The sequence below is a fragment of the Dromiciops gliroides genome, chromosome 5, assembly GCF_019393635.1.
Source record: "Dromiciops gliroides isolate mDroGli1 chromosome 5, mDroGli1.pri, whole genome shotgun sequence".
Classification (NCBI taxonomy): Eukaryota; Metazoa; Chordata; class Mammalia; order Microbiotheria; family Microbiotheriidae; genus Dromiciops; species Dromiciops gliroides.
In genome coordinates, this window is record NC_057865.1 from 226519678 (window position 1) to 226536322 (window position 16645).

General features: G+C 47.6%; 2 protein-coding genes across 2 annotated transcripts; one reads left to right on the plus strand and one right to left on the minus strand.

Moving 5' to 3' along the window:
* On the plus strand, positions 1-13688 carry MARS1 (methionyl-tRNA synthetase 1). Its single transcript, XM_043966817.1, is given in 33 exon segments — positions 1-180; positions 445-446; positions 1388-1479; positions 1691-1715; positions 1717-1770; positions 1856-1999; positions 2087-2153; positions 2379-2423; positions 2426-2513; positions 2515-2548; positions 2716-2766; positions 2769-2830; positions 4561-4677; positions 5036-5242; positions 6177-6378; positions 6655-6680; positions 6682-6725; positions 6814-6864; positions 6867-6917; positions 6920-6987; positions 7234-7292; positions 7294-7333; positions 7513-7558; positions 7561-7602; positions 7605-7622; positions 9919-10132; positions 11673-11804; positions 11906-12010; positions 12229-12415; positions 12944-13015; positions 13152-13175; positions 13288-13371; positions 13451-13688. Coding segments are annotated over 33 exon segments (2709 nt in total). The 5' UTR covers positions 1-71; the 3' UTR covers positions 13598-13688.
* DDIT3 (DNA damage inducible transcript 3) lies at positions 13624-16630 on the minus strand. Its single transcript, XM_043966814.1, has 4 exons — positions 16421-16630; positions 15008-15055; positions 14336-14491; positions 13624-14126 (listed from the first exon to the last, which is right to left on the minus strand). The coding sequence occupies exons 3-4, from the start codon at positions 14471-14473 to the stop codon at positions 13752-13754; spliced, it is 513 nt and encodes a 170-aa protein (XP_043822749.1). The 5' UTR covers positions 14474-14491; positions 15008-15055; positions 16421-16630; the 3' UTR covers positions 13624-13751.
* Positions 16631-16645: the final 15 nt, after the last annotated feature.

The window sequence follows — 16645 nt, forward strand, 5'->3', positions numbered from 1 at the left end:
CGACTGCAGAAGCAGGCGTGCGAGGGGTGGGTAAGCCGGTTCTGTTGCATCAGCGGCTGCGCGGAGACGAAATGCGGCTTTTCGTGAGCGACGGCGCTCCGGGGAACTTGCCCGTCCTGGCCGCGGCCGGGCGGGCAGGGGCCAGGGGCGAGTTGCTTATCAGCACCGTGGGCCCCGAAGGTACCGGGGATGGGGCGCGAGAGTCCAGATTCCCACCCCCTCCCCGCCCGCACGCTTCTGATTCCCGCTCCTCAACCCGGCTCGTCGTATATCCCCCCTCCCTCCTAGGATCTCTCCACTACACCCCCCTCCCTATTTCCCCCATATCCCCATGTTCGTCCTTCCAGGACCCTCTTGTCCCCTCCCCCCGCCCCAGCCTCCTATCCCTTCTTTCTGCTCGAAGTCATCTGCATCGATTGCCCCACTCCTTTCTCTAGTACTGAGATGTGCTCCCGGTCTCCTCTCCCACGGACTATTTTTTAAAAAGAAGAAAGTTTTATTGCTGTATAAAAACAAAACAACCCCCCCCCCCGCAAACAAACAAAACATTACTATCGCTTCTCAATTCCCTCCCCTTCCCCTAGAACCCGCGACCCCCCTCACTGTACCTCCATCCCCAGCCATCCAGGTGATGTAGAGTCAGGAAAACCTGAGTTTTAATCCTGCTCCAGACTTTTGTTAGTTGGGTAACTGTGCAGAGTCCCCTAACCTCTCTGCTACAGTGTCCTCATCTTTAAAATGAGGAAGTTGGATTGGATCGACCCAAAAATAACTTCCAGCACTATCTCTTAAGATTCCTGACAGTTGTTTCTTTTAATTATTTATACCTGTTCTACTCAATTCTTCCTCTTTGTTGTCTCCAGTCCACTTGTAGTCTTCCAGTTTGTGAATAGTCTTATCCCTATTTTTCCGGATGTTAACTCGCTGATTCCACAAGTATTAAGTTTTACTTTCTGTAGGGTGCTTTGCTAGGATCTGGGCTGGGGGGGGGAGTGGTTGGGGTAGGTTTACACAGTTTAGCTAAGGCAGATTCCTGCCCCTCCTGGTTATGGGCAAGGGGATAAGATACAAAGGCATATCACAGTAATAGAATATGAAAGGGGTTCTAGTTGTACAACAGTGCTGAAGGTCATTCGTGTTCTGGAGGATCAAAGAAGATCCTTCTCAGTTGTCTCATTTCTTTTGACTAAGTGTTAATTAGAATGGGCCTGAAATCCATTATTGGTCACTTCTGGTTACTTTTCCCTACAGTGGCCCTGCCTTAAGAGTTAGTTGTCTGTCCTTTCCCTTCCCCATGGGTTTATAAGTTTTGGGTGAGTTCTTCATACTTAGGGTTCATTGGATCTATTTTTATTCCTGTCTGTTTTTTCCTGTTCCTCCTTACCAGGCGTGTGGTCCCATTCTTGACCTCGGGCCTAAACTTCCAGTCCTGAAACTAGAAAGTGGCCACTACCTCTTCTCTACTAGTGCAATTTGCAGGTCAGTTTTGGCTGGTGTGGGTAAGAGGGAGGGAGTGGGGATGAGAGAGGAGAAGACTGTGGTAAAGATTAAGTAATAAAGTCTGACGGCTTCTGTTCTTTGGCACTGGTGTTCTCTGTGCCACTGGTGAAGAAAGATAAGGGTTTGTCATTGGGCATAGCAGATGGGACCATCCCCTAAATTCATATCCTATCTCTTTCTTTTCTGAAAGGTATTTCTATTTATTAATCGGTTGGCGAGCAAGATGACCTCATTAACCAATGGCTGGAATGGGAGACAACAGAGCTACAGGTAGTAACAGTGACCTGGCAAAGTGAGGAGGGCTAGGTTCCTTTTGTTCATATTAACTCCCATGTTTTTCCCCATCCCCCTGTAGCCTGTTCTTTCCGTTGCCCTCTATAACTTGGTGGTCCAGGGAAAGAAGGAGAGGATGTCCTTTCGGCCTGTACGAAGGGCATTGATCCACATCGACCACAGCCCTGAGTCGGCGGAGCTGCCCTTTCTGGCAGGAGTAAGTTGGGTCTGGGAGTACAGGGAGGAAGAATTTTCTAAGAAGAGCTAAGTTCTCAAACTTGTTATTCTTTCTTTTCCTGCTAAAGGATCAGAGTCTTTGGCTGATATCGTTCTGTGGGGAGTGCTGTACCCATTACTGCCAGGATCCAACTTACCTCCTGGTGAGAACTGTTCTTATTCACTTAACCCTGCAGTCCCTGGGGAGCCAGGGGTGAGGGATTTAGTATGGGAGGTAGGAATATTGAATGCCTACAGGAGGTAGAGTTTTGTTGGAGGATGCTGGGGGTAAGGCAGGGTTGTGGGGGAGAAGGGAGGAGGTAGCTTAGAAAATAAAAGTTCCTTTGTGCCCATCCTAAGCTGATTTCTTTCCCCATCCTGGTGCCCAGATGAACTTGCTGCCTTGCAGACCCTGGTTCCGGACCTGAGTGTCCAGGACCATGCCAGCAGGCAGTTGAATCTGTGCTGAAAAAGCAGGGGGCCTTGGCTCTCCGGGCATATCTGCAAAGACAACCAAGCCCAGTGTTCCTTAGAGAGACCTGTCAGTAATGAGCCTGAGGTATGAGATGGGAAGGAGGAAGACTTGTCTATGGGGGGTGGTTAGGAGATGGCCTCTGCTCACGCTCCTTCCTTGGGGAACATTGTTGGGAGGAAAGAGGAGGCTTCCCTTCCCCCTAGCAATGGCTCTTACTTGGTGGGCATTGGGTGGGGGTTCCCTGTGCACAGGTGGATGAGCTGTCTGCTCACACTCTTTCTGAGGAGGAGATCGCCACAGCCGGTTACAGCGTGGGGAGCAAGGACGGGAGGCTCTGCCTCCACTTAGAACCCGGCAGAACCCAGTGTGAGTAGGAACACAAATTTCCTTTGTTCCTTCCACCCTCGTTGTAGAGGGGAGCTTGGGGTAAGATAGCAGTCTACCCACTCCCCACTGTGTCTCACCAGAAGTCTTCCTTAAGAGCTCTGTCATCCTTTTCCCTGTCTCAGTCCCTAACCCTCCTTGCCTTTTCTAATCCACCCTTGGTGACTAGAACTCAGGACAAGTTTTATAGAAGAAATGAAATCTGAGCTGGGCTTTCAGGGTTGGATGTGGTTTGGAAAGATCTAAGGGCGGGCAGTCTGGGTAGTGGGGGGGTGGCGATATCACAAGCAATGAGATTGAGGGAGGAAAACTGTTACTTCTTGGGGACTTATCATGCAGCTTCACTAAATATTTTGGTGTTTACTTTTCATCCCTTGTGTGCTCTGAGCTGTATTAAACACCCTGGGGCTAGTAAAGAAGGCATCTCCAAAGATTTAGAGTGATTTAAATTGGGTAAATGTCCATGTTAGGGGAAACAAGCTCTTCCCCCTCCAAGGCATTCAAACTCTCTCCTGTATGTCCTCCAGTCTTGTCTGTCTCCTTGAGCAGTTCAACAAACACCTACTACGTCAAGGCACTTATTCTCTGAGTAGCCAAACCAAACTATTACCTTTCTCCAAAGAGGACTAAAGCTTTTCTTGATAGCCTTTGGGCATGGAGTGCTGGCCTTCTGCCCATCCAAATTCGGTCTGGCCTTTGAAGGCTGTGAAACTTTCCCTGATTCCAAATCAATCTCAGCCTCTTCTGAGTTCTAATAGCACTTTGTGTCTTCTTCTTTTGGTCCTTACCATATCCTCTCTTGTGGCAAGAGGTCTCGTATGTGTCTTATTTCTCTCAGACTGAGCCTAAAGAACCATAGCTTACCTGTCTTTGTAGCTCACGTAGTCCCCTATGCCTTAGTGGAGAGCTCAGCGTTGAATAAATAAATGGAGCCAAGAAGATCACAAGACAATATAAGTGCAGGGTGATAGAGCTCCCTATTTCTGGCATGGGCGTCATCATCCTTTCAGTCACCTTTTCCCCTCCCCAGGATAGGCAGTTCGACTTCCTCTCCTGTATTTCTTTCTCTGTCTCTACTTTAGACTCTTATCAGAGTTTAGGTCTTGTCACTTCTCACCTAGACCATTATAATAGCCTTCTAATGGAGTCTCCTTTCTTTTAGGCAGCTAGGTGGTACAACGGGTAGAAAGCTGGTCCTGGAGTCAGGAAGACCTGAGTTCAAAATCCAGCTTAGATACTTACTAGCTGGATGACCCGGGACAAGTCACAACCTCAGTTTGCCGTAGGTTCCCCATCTGTAAAATGGGGATAATAATAGCACCTACCTCCCAGGGTTGTGTGGCTCAAATGAGATGATAATTATAAAGTGTTTAGCCCAGTGCCTGGCACAGGGTAGATGGCTATATAAATGTTTGCTATCATCATCATCGTTATAGCCTCTCTCCTTTTTGGGGGTGGGGTGGGGTGGGGTGGGGCAGGGTAAGGAAGGTTAAATGACTCACCCAGGGTCACACAGCTAGTAAGTGTCAAGTGTCTGAGGCAAGATTTGAACTCAGGTCCTCCTGAATCCAGGGCCGGTGCTTTATCCGCTGCGCCATCTAGCTGTCCCAGTTCTTTGCCTTCTAACCTGGCCACGGGTCCCTCTGCCTTGTATCTAACCTTCCAAACTGCCAGCTTGTCACCCTGAACTGTGTTTTTCCCCCTCTCACCAGGTTGCCAGTAGCTGGAGAAAGGAATGTACTCATCACCAGTGCCCTTCCCTATGTCAACAATGTTCCGCATCTTGGAAACATCATTGGTTGTGTCCTTAGTGCTGATGTCTTTGCCAGGTGGATCAGAGTGCTGGGGAAAAGACTTGACTGGGGAAGCTATAGGGGGCTGAAAGGGAATTTCCAGAGGGAGGGGTGGGCTCTGAAGAAAAACCACATGCCCTGGAAATGGGGATGAGGGAAGGGCCTCGTGCATGACAGAGCACTTGGCAGGCACAGGGAACAGGGGCTTAGAGGCCTAGAAAAGAGCATTGTAAAAAGATGGAGAACATATATTTGTGACTATTCAAAGTGCCTGGAACCATTCCTTGTACACAGTTGGTACTTAATAAATGTGCTTTTTTTGGATTGGGGCAAGTGGGGGCCAGGATTGGGATGGGCTTAGATTGTCCCTTTTGACTGCTCTGTTGTCCTCAAGGTACTCCCGACTACGGCAGTGGAATACATTGTACTTGTGTGGGACAGATGAGTATGGGACAGCAACAGAAACTAAAGCCATGGAGGAGGGCCTAACACCGCAGCAGATCTGTGACCAAGTACCCACACCCATCCATGCTAACATCTACAGCTGGTTTAACATTTCCTTTGACTTCTTTGGACGGACCACCACGCCACTTCAGACTAAGTAGGCTGGGGTCGGGGGTCGGGAGGATGGAGTGTGTGTGTGTGGGGGGGGAGAGAGAGAGATGACAGAGCATGAAAGGGGAATGTTGATGGAGCTAAGGGTGGGGGGTGTCAGACCAACTCCTGGAAACTTAGGCTAGTGGAGTAGTAGTGTGTTACTTTCTTTTTTTCAAATACATTTTTACTTATTTCATTAAATATGTAAAAATATTTTTAACTTTCCCTTTCTAAAAATTTTGAGTTCTGGACCAGCTAGGTAGTGCAATGGATAGAGTACCGGCCCTGGAGTCAGGAGGACCTAAGTTTAAATCTGGCCTCAGACACTTGACACTTACTAGCTGTGTGACCCTGGGCAAGTCACTTAACCCTCATTGCCCTGCAAAAAAAAAAAAAAAAAAGTTGAGTTCCAAGCTCCCTCCCGCCCCTCAGCTCCCTAGGAAGGCAAACCCTGAGATATCAATTCTTTGTGTGAAATCATGCAGAGCAATGCAGTGAAATACACACACACAAAGAAAAATAGGGTCCACAAAGTATAGCTGTGACCTTAGACAAGTCACTGGGGTGAGTCAGCTTCCTAATCTAGAAAGTGGATCTGGGCTGGTTGATCACGAATGTCCCTTCTAGGTCTTAATCTATGATCCTGTACCAAGACAAAATAGATGAGTGAGTTGTCACAGAAATACGCACTCTCTAAAGTTTATTGAAGGAAAAGGTCGTATCAAAGGTTATGGTGACATTTAGAGAGTGAACTAAAATGGCCTAACATCTCTCAGTGCCTCTTGGAAGAGGTGAACAGAGAGGAAGCCCAAGCTCTTTCTGGGCCCACTAGCCTTTTTTTTTTTTTTTAAACCTGAGTCCTGAGCAGCTCTCTGCTCTTTTGCCTTGGTTCCTCTGATTTTTCTGTTGTTTCCCTTCTTCTCCTCGCACCCTGACAGGATCACCCAAGACATCTTTCAGAGGCTGTTGTCAAGGGGCTTCTTGCTCAAGGACACAGTGGAGCAGCTGAGGTGTGAGCGGTGTGAGCGCTTCCTTGCTGACCGATTTGTGGAGGGCGTGTGTCCTTTCTGTGGCTATGAGGAGGCCCGTGGTGACCAGTGTGACAAGTGTGGCAAGCTCATCAATGCCATTGAGCTAAAGGTCAGAAAGAGCCCGACACATACATAGGGGGTTCTTGTTTTCGCTGAGTTCCTTGTCTGATGGTTCTCCCGCTAGGATTCAGAGCCTCCCTCCGTCTCCCCTTCCCATCTCCACCTCCTTCTTGTTCTTGTTATTTACCTGCTGAAACTCACTCCTGCCAAGATCCTCTGCTTTCCCTTTGAAGGGTTTCTCCACCTGGGGTCAGCTCAGGTGGACAGATCCCCTAATTTGTTTTGGATCTTCATGGTTTTCTCCCAGTCTGTTCTCTCCATGCAGAAGCCTCAGTGTACGATCTGCCGGGAATCCCTGTGGTGAAATCTTCCAGCACTTGTTCCAGGACCTGCCCAAGTAAATTCTCCTATTTTCCCCCCTGTTATCCCCACTGATGTGTGAGTTCTCTGTTCTGCTGACATAGCAGTCTTCATCCTTCTCCTCAGCTGGAGAAACGCCTGGAGGAGTGGCTGGGCCGGACTCTCGCTGGCAGTGACTGACACCCAACGCTCGATTCATCACTCGGTCTTGGCTCCGGGATGGGCTCAAACACGGTGTATAACTCGTGACCTCAAATGGGGTACCCCCCTGTCTCCCCTAGAGGGCTTCCAGGACAAGGTCAGGAGCTTGACAAGTCCCCGCCTTCCCCCCAACCAAACTGTCTCTGAAGCCCCTGTGCCCTGGGGTTGGCTCTGACCCAATGGAGTTGAGTTTGTTGGAGAGCATGGAGTTTTCAGTTGATGGAGGGCGGGGTTCATGAGTCATGAATGTTTTCGTCAGTAACCATTCTTACCTCCTGTCTTCGTCACCTTATTCCTACTCCATCCTCATCCTCCCATATGTCCCTTCTTCCTGATTCTGCAGGTGTTTTATGTTTGGTTTGATGCCACAATTGGTTATCTGTCCATCACAGCAACTATACTGACCATGGGAACGGTGGTGGAAGAATCCAGAAGAGGTAAACTTTACTTGAGGCTGTTGTTGGGGGGCAGGGGGCTTAGGATGTGGGGGTGGTAATGAGACCAGAGAGACACAGACAGAGACAGAGATTGTGTTAGTTTTGGGGGGAGGGTCTTTGTTCTCCTCTTGAATATCAGATTTCATTGAGCTTCTCACTCATTACACAAACTATGCAGGTGGAAACTCTACCAATTCATGGCCAAAGACAATGTGCCTTTCCACAGTGTTGTCTTCCTTGCTCAGCCCTCGGAGCTGAAGACAATTATACCCTGGTCAGCACCTCATTGCCACAGGTGCCCTGAGTGATGGGAGGGTAGGAGTAAGAGTGGGATTTTTGACAGGGCAAGGGTGAAGGTGAAGTCAGTGATGGTGCCTACCTAGGTGATGATTCTTTGCAGAGGGGTTGAAATGGACTAGTAAGTCTATGCTGAGGAGAAAAGAAATAACTGCAGAGCACTGAAGGAGATGGGCTGAGGAACGGGGCAGGTAGGAGAGCCAAAGGGACCCCCTTCCCAAATAGAAAGGTTGGTCGCAGAATCGGCAGGTTTTTCCCAACTTGTTGAGGAATGGTGTGAAGAATTATCCCTTTTCTTACTGTGGCTGAAGTTGGATATAGAAAAAGCTTATTTAGGGGCAGCTAGGTGACACAGTAGATAGAACACAGGCCCTGAAAATAGGACCTGAGTTCAAATTGGGCCTCAGACACTTGAGACTTACTAGCTGTGTGACCCTAGGAAGTGCCTTAACCCCTATTGTCTTGTTTTTAAAAGAAAAAAAAGCTTATTTAAAAAGTGTTTTTCTAAGAATCTATATTTTGCTTTTAAAAAATAATCCCCCCAACCACATATTTTAAAAATCAATCTGCCTTTTACTATCTGTGCTCATCCCCTAAATTGAGCAAGTTGTTTGGTTTTTTTTTTAACCTAGAACCAATCCTCGATACTTATTTATATTAACTATATCTGAAAATCGATGACTATTCTCCTCTCCTGTCAGGAGATGTGGAGGGTTTTATTTTCATTCTTTTGTCTGCTAATCGTTGTGTTCTTCGGCTTTCTCAAGTCTTTTGAAGTTGTTTTTCTCTTTAATGTTGTGGACGTTGTAGAAATTGTTTCCTAGTTGTAAGCTCACTTTGCATCAATTCACTTCGAGGTCTTCTCAGTTTCCCTTCCAGTTCACCTTTTATGATTGTTGATAACTTAGATTCTTTCTTTGAAAATTCCCTCTTCATATCCTTTTGATCATTTATCTATTGGAGTCTTAGTTTTATAATTTTGAATGAGTGAGTGTGTGTGTGTGTGTCTGTCTGACTGTCTTGGAAATTAGACCTTTGATTAGAGAAAATTGTTGCAGATTTTCCTCCTAGTTTGTGCAAAAAAAAGTGTTTTTTTTTTTTTTGGTGGGGCAATGAGGTTTAAGTGACTTGCCCAGGGGTCACACAGCTAGTGTCAAGTGTCTGAGGTCGGATTTGAACTCAGGCCCTCCTGAATCCAGGGCCGGTGCTCTATCTACTGTTTTTGCCCTGTGCAAAAACTTTTTAAATTTACATATGGTAGGGGGTAGCTAGGTGGCACAGTGGATAAAGCACTGGCTCTGGATTCAGGAGGACCTGAGTTCAAATCGACCTCAGACACTTGACACTAGCTGTGTGACCCTGGGCAAGTCACTTAACCCCCATTGCCCTGCAAAAAAAAAAAAAATTACATATAGTTAACCAAAACGAGTACATTTTTATTTTCTGTGATCGATTCTCCCTCCCCGTTTGGTTATGAACTCTTACCCATTCATAGGTTTCTTCTTGCTCCTCCAATTTGTTTATGATGTGACTTTAATGTCTAAGTCATGTATTCCTTTGGAACATATTTTGGTGTATGACATGAAGTGTGTCATACTACTTTCCCATTTTTTCTAGCAGCTTTTGTCAGCATGAGTCCTTTCCCCAGTAACTAAAGTCTTGGGTTTTCAAACTCTATGCCACAGTGTCTCTTTTCTTTATATTGTGGACATAATTTGTTCCAGTGATCAGCCTCTTTTTTGTTTAAGCCAGTACCAAACCATTATAATGTTTACTATTTGGTAGTACAGTTTGAGATCTGATACTGATAAACTTCCTTCCCACTGATTTTCCCCATTATTACCCTTGAGATTCTTGGCTTCCATTTGAGTTTTGTTATTTTTCTTGCTTTGTAGACTGTTCTTTCAGCAGTATGGTACAGCACTGAATAATTAAGTTAACATAGGTCATTTTGTCATTTGTGTTATATTGGCTCAACCAACCCATGAGCAATTCATGTTTCTCCACCTTTTTAGGTATGACTTTATCGGCAAAGAGTGTTTTAGAATTAGATTCTTTATAGTCCCTGGGTGAATCTCAGAAGACAAGATTTGTATATAATGTACATGTGTTATAGATAATCAGTTAGACTTCCCTGATATGGGAGAGGGAGGGAACTGACATATAGCTTTAAGGGGAAATGGGTGGAATTTTGCTAATATGGGAATACCACGATTAGTGGATACAAGAGGTGCTGAGTGTGTGGGAGAAAGAGGGAGGAAGAGCCCCATGCTGACCTTCCCCTCCCTCTCTAGAATACCTGAACTATGAGGATGGGAAGTTCTCTAAGAGCCGAGGTGTGGGGGTGTTTGGGGACATGGCCCAAAACACGGGCATCCCTTCTGACATCTGGCGCTTCTACCTGCTCTATGTTCGGCCTGAAAGCCAGGACAGTTCGTTCTCCTGGACTGACCTGATGCTCAAGAATAATTCCGAATTGCTCAACAACCTGGGTAACTTTGTCAACAGGTAAGACTTAATGTGAGAAAATAGAGTCTGGGGAGTTGTTGGGGGCATAACTTTGTTCTGTGACTTCCTTGTTTCCTTGGGACTGGTGGCAGGAGAGGTGTGTGTGGGTGGGGAAATTTGGTTTCCTTCTTTCAGGAAGGGTTAGAGACCATGTGAAGCAGTAGAAGGAGCTGGGCAGGAATATGTAGGTTTGGGGGTATGGTTAGAAAGCTGTATGTGGAGGGCAGCTAGGTGGCACAGTGGATAAAGCACTGGCCTTGGATTCAATAAGACCTGAGTTCAAATCCGGCCTCAGACACTTGACACTTACTAGCTGTGTGACCCTGGGCAAGTCACTTAATCTTCATTGCCTGTGTGAAAAAAAAGAAAAAGGAAAAAAAAAAAAGCTGTATGTGGTTAGAAGATGGGGGCATGTGATGGGAGGGAGGAGTCAAAGTGGAGAGAAGGGTCAAGTATGGGCTCTCCCATCTTTCTGTGAATGGATGTGTAAAATAAAATTTGATTGAAAATGGACTTAAGTAAGATAAATCCTCTTCTTTTGATTTTATGAAATGAAAAATATCTTCACAAATATCTTCCTCCCCAGGGGGGATAATATAGTAGAAGTAACTTTTCCTTGAGAAAGTTTTAAGAATGGTGGCTGTACTAGGTAGTGTACTGGATAAAGCACCAGCCTCGGATTCAGGAGGACATGAGTTCAAATCTGACCTTGAACAATTGCTGCTTACTAGCTGTGTGACCCTGGGCAAGTCACTCAACCCTCATTGCCCCACCCAAAAAAAAGTAAAAAAGAATGGTGGCTGTAAAGGACAGGAGTATGCCACTGTCAAGTAAAACTCATTACTTTGTAGCAGTACCTTGTGATCTCTTCTCCAGTCTTATACTCCTCCCTGTGTTTTGCCCAGGCCATTGGAATGTTTCCCATGGATGAGAATCCTCTTAACCACTTGGGTGGTTAACTAGGAAACTGGCAGCCCTGGATACTTTTAATTTTATATATATACACATATACATATACATATATATTTATATTATGGATAGCTAGATTATATTTATATATATACATATACATGTATAGTTATATTTATATTATGGATAGCTAGTTTTGTCTCCAACTCCTTTTTTACTCTGTTTCTTCAATGTCTGATAGTAATATCGGATACAGTATCATCCATCAGTTGATAATTTCATCAGTGATGAGGTTTTGTAAAAATAAATGAAATTGAATGCCCATTGTGTGTAGCAGAGGCTTAGACTGGGGGAGATAGAAAAAAAAGCATAGCCACTGCCTTGGGAGCTAAATCTCCCCTAGGAGGGATGGGAGAAAAACAGAAGCAACAGCACATTAGGGCACGTACCGAGAGTACCCAGTTGGACTAGATTCCATGATGCAGAACTTAAGGTATCAGTGACATGAATGCTGAGGGAATGTGGGGTGATGGAAATGGGGATGATTTCAGGGTTGGGGAGTTTGGTTGACTGAACTTTGGCAAGTAGGTCTGGACTCAACTTGCTCCCCCTCTTTTCCCACGTCCCCCAGAGCTGGGATGTTTGTGTGTAAGTTTTTTGGGGGCTGTGTGCCAAAGATGATGCTAACTCCAGATGACCAGCGACTACTTGCCCATGTCACAGTGGAGCTCCGACAGTACCACCAACTGCTGGAGAAGGTCAGGTGAGTACTCTGATTTCACCTTCCCTCAAACGATTTTCTGGAATTGGGTCCTCCAAGGTCTAACCTTTGACTGTTGCTCTGTACCACCTGTTCCCTCCTAGGATCAGAGATGCCCTTCGCTGTATCCTTACCATCTCACGGCATGGCAACCAGTACATTCAAGTGAACGAGCCCTGGAAGCGGATCAAGGGCAGTGAAGCTGATCGGTAAAGAGATGGGTTGAGAGAAGGCTCTGACTGGGGCAGCTAGGTGGTGCAGTGGATAGAGCACTGGTCCTGGAGTCAGGCGGACCTGAGCAGACACTTGACACTTACTAGCTGTGTGACCCTGGGCAAGTCACGTAACCCCAATTGCCTCACCAAAAAAACAACAGAGAAGGCTCTACCTGTGGGCCCCTGACTGACATCTTCTCCACCCTCCACAGACTCCATGCCGGCACAGTGACAGGCGTGGCAGTGAACATGGCTGCCCTGCTCTCCATCATGATGCAGCCCTACATGCCGACAGTCAGCACAACTATCCAGACCCAGCTGCAGTTGCCACCGGTGGCCTGTGCTGTCCTGCCTACTGACTTCCCATGCTTCTTGCCCGCCGGGCACCAGATTGGAATCGTAGGTTATCTTCCAATTATACAAACTATTTCTGAAATTCTCTTTTGTCCTCGGAGCCTTTGCTAAGAAGGAAGAGCTGGTGTTACCCTTCTTTCCTCTCCAAGCTCTCATTCATTTTAGGCCTGGAGTTCCCAAGGCTTCTGCTTTTCATTTTCAGTTTTGCATTTCAGCTTATCTTTCACTCATCCTTAAACATAACATAAGCAGTGCTGTTTATTAGATTCCCCTAAGCCTGATTTGGTCTGGCCCCAGCCGGAGAGGCCTGGGAGGGAGCTGGTTTTGATGATATTATTAGGCAGCCAGCCTCGTCTCCTGCTTTCTTTCCTCTGAAGCCAATTTCTGCTTTGGCCTTGGCTGTCTCTCAGGTCAGAGTTCTATGGATTATCTTTTCTAAAAGGTTTCAGTCTCTGTTCCCTCCTCGAGTTTTATTTCTTCTGAAACTCCTTCAAAGCTTCCTTTCAAGGACGGCCGGTATCAAAGCAGTCGTTCCTTTTATGCAACTGGGCTTAACCTTCTCTTTCCTTCCAGGTTAGTCCCTTGTTCCAGAAGCTAGAAATCGACCAGATTGAAAGCCTGAGGAAGCGCTTTGGAGGGGGCCAGGTAAGAAGAGGGAGGGCGGCTGTGCAGTTTTACCTCCTGTCCTTAAGTGGCCCTCCCAGCGGCCCTCCTCCTCTTCCCTCTGTTTCTTTTCATCCTGTTAGTACCTCACCTGTAGTTTCTCTTTTTCCTGCCTTAGCTAGAAGATCCTTTGGAGCTGAAGGTAATCACTCTCCCTGCTGTTGAGCTGTTAAAGGGATAATTGCAAGCATGTTTCTGTGTGGGGAGGGGTAATTTATGCATGGGGTAAAAATGATCCCCTTATTCCTTCTGAGGCCAAAGTTTCCAAGGCAGAAGCCCCCCCACTACTAGCCGATCCTGAGCAGGTCAAGCTACTGACGGATGCAGTGACAAAACAGGTAGGTTGAGGGCAAAGGGAGGGGGCTGGCCTTGGGGGGATGTACCCACTCCTCATCCCTGCTTTCTGTGACCTCTCAGGGCAACGTTGTCCGAGAGTTGAAGGCACGGAAAGCGGATAAAGCCCAGGTGGCGGCTGAGGTGGCTAAACTGTTGGAACTCAAACAACAGTTGGCCCTGGCTGAAGGGAAGCCTCCTGAACCTCCAAAGGGCAAGAAGAAGAAATGAAAATGAAACCCGAGACACCATTTGAGTGTGCTTGAGTACAAATCACTTTAATGCAGTGGGTCAGACATAATAAATATAACATCTATATACATGGTGTGTGGCTGCTGGTTGGCACTGGGGAGAGCAGAGAGAAAGGCCTCCGAGTCCCAGCTGCTCAGGACCGGGGCAAGCTGACCATGCGCTCAATCAGGGCCTGGCGCGTCACATCTACCTCCTGGGTCAGTCGTTCGATCTCTCGCTTCAGTCGCTCGTTTTCTGCAGCCAGATGGGCCACCTTTCGTTCATTCTCCTGTTCCTTTTCTTTCACACTTCGCTTCCGCCCTCGAGCTGGGGACTGCTCACTGTGTCTCCGTTTCCTGTTTCTTCCTTGCTCCCCTTGCCCCTCCTCCTCTTCTTGGGCCAGTGAACTCTGGCTGGACTCAGGAGAGCAAGGGCTCTGGCCATTGCTTGTGATTTCCACGGGCCCAGGCTCCTCAGCTAGCCAGACCAGGGAGGCTGGGTCAAGAGTAGTAAAGGTTTTCAGTTCTTCCTATAAGGAAACAAAAAAATAGTGTGACACAGCATTCTGTATACCTGAAAGAACCCTCATCTTAAGAGTCAGAAGATTGGAGTCTTAAGTTGCAGTGTCTAGTAGCTATGTGACCTGGGGCGAGTCACTTTTCTCATCTGTAAAATGGGAATAATAGGTATGCTCCCTGCCTCAGGGTTTTAGCAGAACATTGCTCTTGCAGACTTTACCTGTTCTGCTTCAGGGGGTCGGGCATACGCTCCTCCGTTCTCTTCGGAGGACAGCACCTCTTGCAAGTCCTCATACCAGGCCTCTAGCTCCCAGCTAGAGAGTGTCCCAAAGGAGAAGGGCAGTGGTTCAGCTGCCATCTCTGGTTAGGTCAGACTCTGGGGAAAGAGTGTTGGCAATGAGGATACTTCACAAAACAAGCTGCAAATTTTGATAATAACCTCAATATTTGTACAGTACTTTGTGGAAGAATATGAGTTTATGTTCCAGGGTAACATCATTTATCCTACTCTTATGCCAGTGGAAGGTGGGGCCCCAAATTCTAGTGATGAGGCGAGATTTCCCAGCTGTTCTCCAAATAAAAGCCGGCAAAGGGTCATCAAAAAGAATAGTGAAGGGGCAGCTAGGTGGTGCAGTGGATAAAGCACTGGCCCTGGATTCAGAAGGACCTGAGTTCAAATCCGGCCTCAGACACTTGACACTAGCTGTGTGACCCTGGGCAAGTCACTTGACCCTCACTGCCCCACCAAAAGAAAAAAAGAATAGTGAGTCAGACAACTTATGGGGCCAGGAGAAATGAAATGAGCCCATCCAACTTTTAAATATGCCCTGGCATCTTTAAGTATCACTGTGGATATTCTCAAAGCTAAGGGGAAAGGCCTGGTGAAATTTACCTGTTCTCAGGTATGGTGATGTATGAAGATAGACTTTCTTCTGGAACACTGTAGAGGGTAGAGAGAGAAAGAGATAAGTTCATTGGAAAGACTGTTTCTGTACTGTACTTCTTTCTCATTCTGAAAGTTGTCTGAGAGCTCTGCTGACCAGTTAGAGTCCATATATCTTCCTCCAAGGTGTGTGTGGGTATAGCTCAAAGAAGAGCCTAATTCCCTTTTTTCTTTTTTGTTGCTGACATTCGTCATTCTGATTGCAAAATGGAAAAAAGTCCTAGGCAAACCATAGCCTAACCATAACATCCAAATTAGGCCGCAATTAATTGTTGGAGAAGGGACTGGACTGGCATTTTCCTGATTCTGTGTCCCCTTGACAGAGCAGGGACAGCTGCAGCCCAGAGGTGGCAAGCAGCAGCAGGCACAGCAGCTTCTGGGCTCCCAGGGGGCTGGAGATGCAATACCACCCCCAGTATTTCTCTGCTGGGCTGTCAATACCCCATGGGACTCTCCCTTGCCTTCCTGCATACAGGACAGGGCTTTCATCAGCAGTGAGGCCCCAGGCCAGAGGGCTCCAGAGTCAGGAATGGGGCTGGCCTGATGCAATGGTTACACAGGGCTGCCTGGAAAGGGACACAGGGTAGGGGGATCCCCGTCTGCTGGAAGTAGAGTATACCAAATATCACATTCGGGGTCTCTCAAATTGGAGAAATAGCTGTGCTGCATTATCAAAGCTACTAGGCTACGGTAAGAGGAAGTCATTCCCCTCTCGGACTTTGTCATCTTTCCTATTTTCTAAGGGTCCCTTATTTCTAAAATTCTCTGCTGAAAGGAGATGGTGAACACTGGGCCCAAGAGTACAAATCAACAGAATAAATGGCGCCCAGATTGTTGCTAGCGGATTAGGCGGGAGAGAAAGGGTGAGCTCGCTGTGGCCCAAATCCCAAATTATACAGGTTTGGACAGACACCAGCAGAGGGGAGGGCTCCTGACACCTCTCCCTGTGATTGGCCGAGTGGTGACAGTGCTCCCCTCGGGGGTCAGTCTCCTCCCCTCTGCGGGCCGAGCTCACCTTCCACCCCGCCCGAGCCATCACCCTGGTACCCGAAGGGCGCAGCATCCCACAGACTCAGTTTTCCGTGTCAGATGGGGGGGGGGGTTGTCCTTCCAAAGAAGGGGGAGGGGGGCGTAAACCCTTTCCCATAGTGGATAAGAGGAGCTCACACCTTTTTCGGCGGTGCGGTGGGGTGGGTAGTGAGCTCCCTGAATTTATTAGGATCTTAGGTGTTACGGTTAGAAAGGACTCTGGAAACGACGTTCACGCTTTGGGGGCTCAGTCCCTGGAGTAGGGGGTGGAGTCCCTAATTTTGGGAGGGCAGTAAGTGACACGGGAGGGGAGAAGGTAGGGATGACACTCGCCTCTCTCCTCGGGTCCCGGCTCTGGTTCTGGCTTTGCGGCTGCCACCGGGTCATCTTCATCATCATCTATCCTTTGTCCGGTACTCAAGCGTCTGACCTCGGCTAGGCCTTGGGTCCAGGCCTTTTAAAGCGGCCCTGCCCTCCTCCCAGGGGAGGGGCGGGGTGTCGAGACATCACCCAATAGGTGGGGGGCACGCCAGCTTCGGCCCCGCCCCGCCCCCTGGT

Bases quoted from the DNA above. Each gene is read 5' to 3' on its own strand.
- DDIT3 (XM_043966814.1), bottom strand. From the start codon at position 14,473: ATGGCAGCTGAACCACTGCCCTTCTCCTTTGGGACACTCTCTAGCTGG. The intron at 14,127-14,335 runs GTAAAGTCTGCA...GTTTCCTTATAG, and splicing joins GACCCCCTGAAGCAGAACAG to GAAGAACTGAAAACCTTTAC.